Genomic DNA, 5,893 nt, shown 5'->3' with positions numbered 1-5,893 from the left:
CTTGACTGGCCTGCACAGAGTCCTGACCTCAACCCGATAGAACACCTTTGGGATGAATTAGAGCGGAGACTGAGAGCCAGGCCTTCTCGTCCAACATCAGTGTGCGACCTCACAAATGCGCTTCTGGAAGAATGGTCAAAAATTCCCATAAACACACTCCTAAACCTTGTGGACAGCCTTCCCAGAAGAGTTGAAGCTGTTCTAGCTGCAAAGGGTGGACCGACGTCATATTGAACCCTATGGATTAGGAACGGGATGTCACTTAAGCTCATATGTGAGTCAAGGCAGGTGAGCAAATACTTTTGGCAATATAGTGTATTTTTCAAAAAAGCGACTAGCGACAAAACTGGCGACTTTTTACGGTGTCACTGGCGGCTTTTGGAGACTCTTACGTGAAAGCATGTATCGTTCCTACTCTGCCGTGGGGCGCCTCCCCCATCCCAACCCTGTTCTCCTGCAGGAGTCCCTCTCAGCGCTGCAGTCAGAGCCGCAGGTTTACCCTCAGCGTCCAGACTGCAAATGAAGCGCGCATGCACCGGGATTGACGGCGCAAATTGATCACACTAATTAAAACAGCCTGCGCATTGTAAAGCGAAAAAAGTCGTAACATGCAACTTTTGTCAAAACAAATGAACATGGCGCGGAACCACCATGTTTGTTTGGTTTTAAAGTGGGGAAACGTAACGTTAGTTTCTCAGGTAGCTCATCTGATGCTTTCCTTACCGTGTTAGTAGGTTACAGACAGGGATAAGGTTGGCTACTTATTTTACTTTTAATTTCATTTACATTTGTTTAAGCAGCGTTTAGATTTACTTTATAAATAAATTAACTTGCAAATTATGAGGGCAAGGCTTTTAAAGTTTAAATCTTCTGGCAAAGATAAAGTAAAGAAGATCCTGCAATTTATGGAAGTAAAGCAGAATAAAATCCAGCAAGATCAGTAATATGTCAATTAATTATCTGCCACATTCCCATGTAAATATCTGTCTTTGGAGGATGTGTTTTTTAGCACCCCTAGTTCTCTCATTTTTATTCCAAATACAATTTATAATTTGAATCACAGGGCTAACTTTAACTGCTATACTTTCCTGTCTTAAAAGGCAGAACTCTTCTAGTCTAAAAAAACTAATTTGTTGAAATGGGGGGGGCCTATTGTTTGAACCCCTTAGGGGCTTTAAAAACAAAAATGTCTTTTTTTGCGCTTTATGAAACAAAGTAGCCTATATTTTGTGGATGTACAGCTACATTTCTCATGTAAGTTTGCGTAGTTTTAACAAACATTTATTTTTCATATTGCACCAGTACAGTTAATGAGCAACCTGTACATGTGTGCTTGTTTGTTCTGTCTAAAATGTTTATTTTGGAATAAAGAGGTTAATATAAAAAATATTTTTTGTCCGATTCATCGATTAATCGAAAAATAATCGTTAGTCGCAGCCCTAGTTCTAATGAATTACTGAATTAATCCACATTATGTTATAACCATGGGTGGAAAGGAACTAAGTACATTTACTTGATTGATGTACTTAAGAAAGTTTTTTAATTACTTATTTTACTTGAGTATTTTTTTTTGGGGCTGCTCATTACTTCTTCCTTTCGGCTCAGTTTAGCTTTTCAGTCCATTGTTGCTGTTTTTCTTTCTTGAAATGCAATTTTAACAATCCAAATAGCTTCCTTTAGGACTGAATTTGGACACCACTGGTTCAGAGATTAGCCTGACATTCCCCAAATGTGAGAAAACAGATATTATCGATAGTTTATTCATTTTATTAAGTTATTTTAGTAAGTTCTCAAATCAGAGTTGTAGTTTCTTCGTGGTAATAGATTAAACATTAAACCTTTACAGTTTGAGGAGAATCAAGGCTCTCCTGTTTTCTTTTTGGTTTGTTTTTGAATAATAAATAATAATCAAGATAGCTGTCTTTATTTTTTGTGCCGTTTTTATGCTGAAGTTCTTTACAAGTGGTGTAGAATTGGTAGCAGGAGGTTCTACGCATCAATACATCCGGTGGTTTCTGAAAAGTACAAAGTTCTTTAAAAAGACTGAAAATTACATAGAAAAATACTGATATTACAACATTTTGCCTGTATTTTTGAATACTAATACTTATTGAATCCTCACTTAAATATTTTGAAAATGTAATATTTCAACTTGACTGAGTAACTTTTAATTGTAGTAAAGTAAGATCAGACAATGAGTATAAATACTTTACTCAAGTACTACTGTTGAGTACTTCGTCCACCACTGGACATATGCAGTGGAGATTATTTTACTCCAAAGGTCTGAATGGGTGTGTATGGAAGCAAAGCAGAATGGCGATAGGGAAAGAAACACCTCTGTCATTCGGATTGAAATTTCTTTCTAAAATAAAATTTATTGCATAATATTTCAAGTAGAAAAGCTTAGAAAGCGGCCAGCGAGCTTTAGAACTCGCTCCTTTGCCTCATTAAAGCTACAGTGTGTAATTTTCGGCGACATCTAGCGGTCAGACTGCAGACCGCAGCAACATGATTATCTCCCCCCCACCGCTTCTCCCCCCCAACAGTACGGCGAGCGTTACGGGACAAAATGTCTTCCATGACGTCCGCATCACCTACCTTCTCAAGTGATGAGGTTTGTTTACATAGATAATTTTAATACTGCCATCTATTGTTCAGTACCGTCTCAGTTCATCTCTCTCAACTTGCCGTAGTTACTTTCGAGCGTAATGGGCGATCTCGCAATCGCTAGTTTGTTGGCTCTGCGCTGCCGTAGCGCAAAGATGTCTGCCTCCATGGCTGCGAGACCCGCTCCTATGTAATTATAAATAATGAATTCTAAGGCAACGCAAATATTAAGGTTAAGAGGCTGAGCTCGTAGATGATGATAAATAACATAGTTATGTATAATATATTACGTTTCTGACTGTATATCCCTGTAATTATTACACACTGTAGCTTTAAAAGCAGCTTTCACTGAATGAAACTATGTCATTGCACAAAAAACCTGCTTTTTTGTCGCTAATTACCTGCAATTAGCAAGTTTTTCCATTGACTCTCACGTACGCGCGCATGCGCACGCTCACCCGCTGCCATGGAAACCGAGCAGCTGTAAAAGCGGCAGCCATTTTTAACGGATCCTTTCTAACCTGGACCTGGAAGCTTGAACTGCTGCAGTCTGTGATTCGCTAACCTGTTAAAGATGTGCAGGCAACCAGAGGACAACAACTTGTGGGACGATCATCTGGAAGGTTTATTTCACTCCTTTACTATGTTAATTTAAAAAAAATTTAATTGAAAAATTATTATTTTAATGTTTTTTCATGAAGTAGTGACAGCTAGCTTAGCATCTAGCATCCATGACATCTCAGAGATTAAATGTGTTTTTTACTGCCTTTGTCAGAAATGTTAACAGCGATTTAATCATTTAAAAAAACATTTGTGTTTCAGAAAAACACCTTTGTTTAATTTTATGTGAAATGGAGCTAGGTGTATTATTTTTAAAAAATGCCCTGAAAATAAGTTTGCTCTGTATGGAAATGTTGTTGAAAATACATTAAATAAATATAAAAAGACATTAGAAGGACATTTAACATAATATATAATCAAGCCAAACTGCTTAGTTTCCTATTTAATAAAAGAAAAAGATTATTTTTGATTATTTTGGAATTTCACTGCATTTTAAATGAAAAAAAAGAGATGAAGATTCTCAAGTTGTTTAGTTTAGTAAATGTGTTTAGGAAATGATATGTTTTATAACCAGTGTTTAAAAAATATGTTTTTTTTTAAGGCGTATTATTATATTTGATTACTTTTCATTGGTTGGATATGGGAGGAATGATAACAGAGATGCAATGATGTAAAACAAAGACAAAGTTTGGTTTGAGAGAATAATCTATGATGAATTTAATGTGGAAATGGTTGAAAAAATACAAAAAAAATATTATAGGATCAAACGGATTTTTCTAAATATATTTGAACTTGAAAAGGAAGGTCTTTTTTAAAACATGCAGTGGTAAACATATTGGTCTCCATGGAAACCTTAGTAGAATGCATAAAATAACTTTAGGACTTATTAAGATGGCATATACTTGAAACTTTAATGGAAGGTCAAAGGTGTTAAAAAAAGGTTGATTTTAAAATCCTGATAAGCTGAGAAATTATAGATCTGGAATTTAAAGCTTGATGTTATCAAGCCTTTATTTCTGTTAATTAGGATAATTCAACGATTGATGATTATGTTACCAAATCAGCCAATTAAACTTTTTTTTTTAGAAATAAGGAAATCTTTCTAATAGACCAAAACTATTTCTAATTTGGTTGTGTGTGTTTAATGAAAACAGCTTTTACTGACAGTTTAAAATGTCCTTTAATCTGAACTAATCTTAATGTCTTAATTTCCAAAGTGGGGGTGTGTGCCCCCTAGTGGGAGCACAGTTTAATTGCAAGGGACGTGATAGAAATAAACTAAATAAATGAACCATTTTAGAGCTAATTATTTTTTTGTACTGATAACTTTCTGAAAATAAAATTCTTAGCCCTATTTAACAGTGAAATAAACATTTAGGTTTAAAATAAACTTCAAATTTCATGGTAGTCTTGTGATTTAAAGGATAGCTGGTGAGGAGCAGCAAAATTTTCCCCTTTACAACAATCAGTCCTCAGTGTGACGTTAGAAAAATGGTCCTCAGGCTGATGCAGAGACAGGAGAACACAATCATCTACACATTTGTCTCGTATATAAATGTTTGTCTTAATGTATTTTTACGTGTATGTGATCTTTTAAAATAGTATTTTATATCTTTACACTAACCAAACCACTAGCATTGTTTATGTTTTTTTATTGAGTTATTTTAGCTCACAGATTGATGTTCTTATAGATTAAATCTACTTAAACCTGACAAACTAACACAGGCACATCCAGCAACCTAAAATAAAGCATTTATTTCTTTTCATTTAATGTACCTTAATTAATGTTCCTGGTCTAATTATTTTTTTCCTCACAGTTCCTGACGCGGCGCTTCCAGTTGATCCTGACCCGGAGCCCCAGCTCTGGATAGAGGATGAGGGTAATTTAAATCTGTTTACTATGACAGTAGCGTACCCCGTTCTCAGTGAGGATGGTAATGAGGAGGTAGAATTCAGAGAAATAGTGGTGGAGTTAGAGTATGATGAGGAGCAGGTAGACATAGAAGCGTTGGTGCTGGAGTGTAACGAGGAGGGAGAGATCGTAGGCATGGACTTGGTGCGGAGGCAGGAGGTAGACGTAATAGTGGAGGAGGAGGATGAGGAGGAGTTAGATACTTATGATGATAATTTTAGGGCAGTTTTTGGTGAGTCTCCTGACACCACAACCTCTGAGGAAGAAGATCATGATGAAGACGATGGCCACCTTCCCCAACATCTTCAGTTCACCCAGAGGATTCCCTCCGACTTCAGCCTTCCATGGAACCACGAGGAGGCAGAGGAGTCCCTGGAGTGCCCAGAAGACCGCGTCTCCAGGAGGAGAAGAAGAGAGGAAGACCATGAAGAGGAGCTCCCTGCGAAGAGGCCTTGTCGTGACAGGGATGTTTAGGAGGACGAATTTCACCTAGATATAATTTATTGTTTGTTTTCATATCTGGCAGGTCTAGGGATGCCTTAGGTAGCGTCTTGCACCGTGGCTTTTCTTTACCCCGCTGCTAGATTTAGGTTTTTTTAGATGTTAAGGAGTCTGGCAGGTCTAGGGATGCCTTAGGTAGCGTGTCGCACCGTGGCTTTTCTTTACCCCGCTGCTAGATTTAGGTTTTTTTTTATGTTAAGGAGTCTGGCAGGTCTAGGGATGCCTTAGGTAGCGTGTCGCACCGTGGCTTTTCTTTACCCCGCTGCTAGATTTAGGTTTTTTTAGATGTTAAGGAGTCTGGCAGGTCTAGGG

At 37.3% G+C, this 5,893-nt stretch overlaps 1 protein-coding gene across 1 annotated transcript; it reads left to right on the top strand.

The window, feature by feature from the left end:
* The first annotated feature begins 3,082 nt into the window (after window positions 1-3,082).
* On the top strand, window positions 3,083-5,668 carry LOC119775553. Its single transcript, XM_038273569.1, has 2 exons — window positions 3,083-3,230; window positions 4,986-5,668. The coding sequence occupies exons 1-2, from the start codon at window positions 3,182-3,184 to the stop codon at window positions 5,552-5,554; spliced, it is 618 nt and encodes a 205-aa protein (XP_038129497.1). The 5' UTR covers window positions 3,083-3,181; the 3' UTR covers window positions 5,555-5,668.
* Window positions 5,669-5,893: the final 225 nt, after the last annotated feature.

This window comes from Cyprinodon tularosa, unplaced genomic scaffold (assembly GCF_016077235.1).
Source record: "Cyprinodon tularosa strain WSP-4 unplaced genomic scaffold, ASM1607723v1 ctg877, whole genome shotgun sequence".
In the NCBI taxonomy this organism is placed as follows: Eukaryota; Metazoa; Chordata; class Actinopteri; order Cyprinodontiformes; family Cyprinodontidae; genus Cyprinodon; species Cyprinodon tularosa.
The sequence above is the reverse complement of the archived record's forward strand: the minus strand, read 5'-3'. Positions and strand labels throughout refer to the sequence as shown.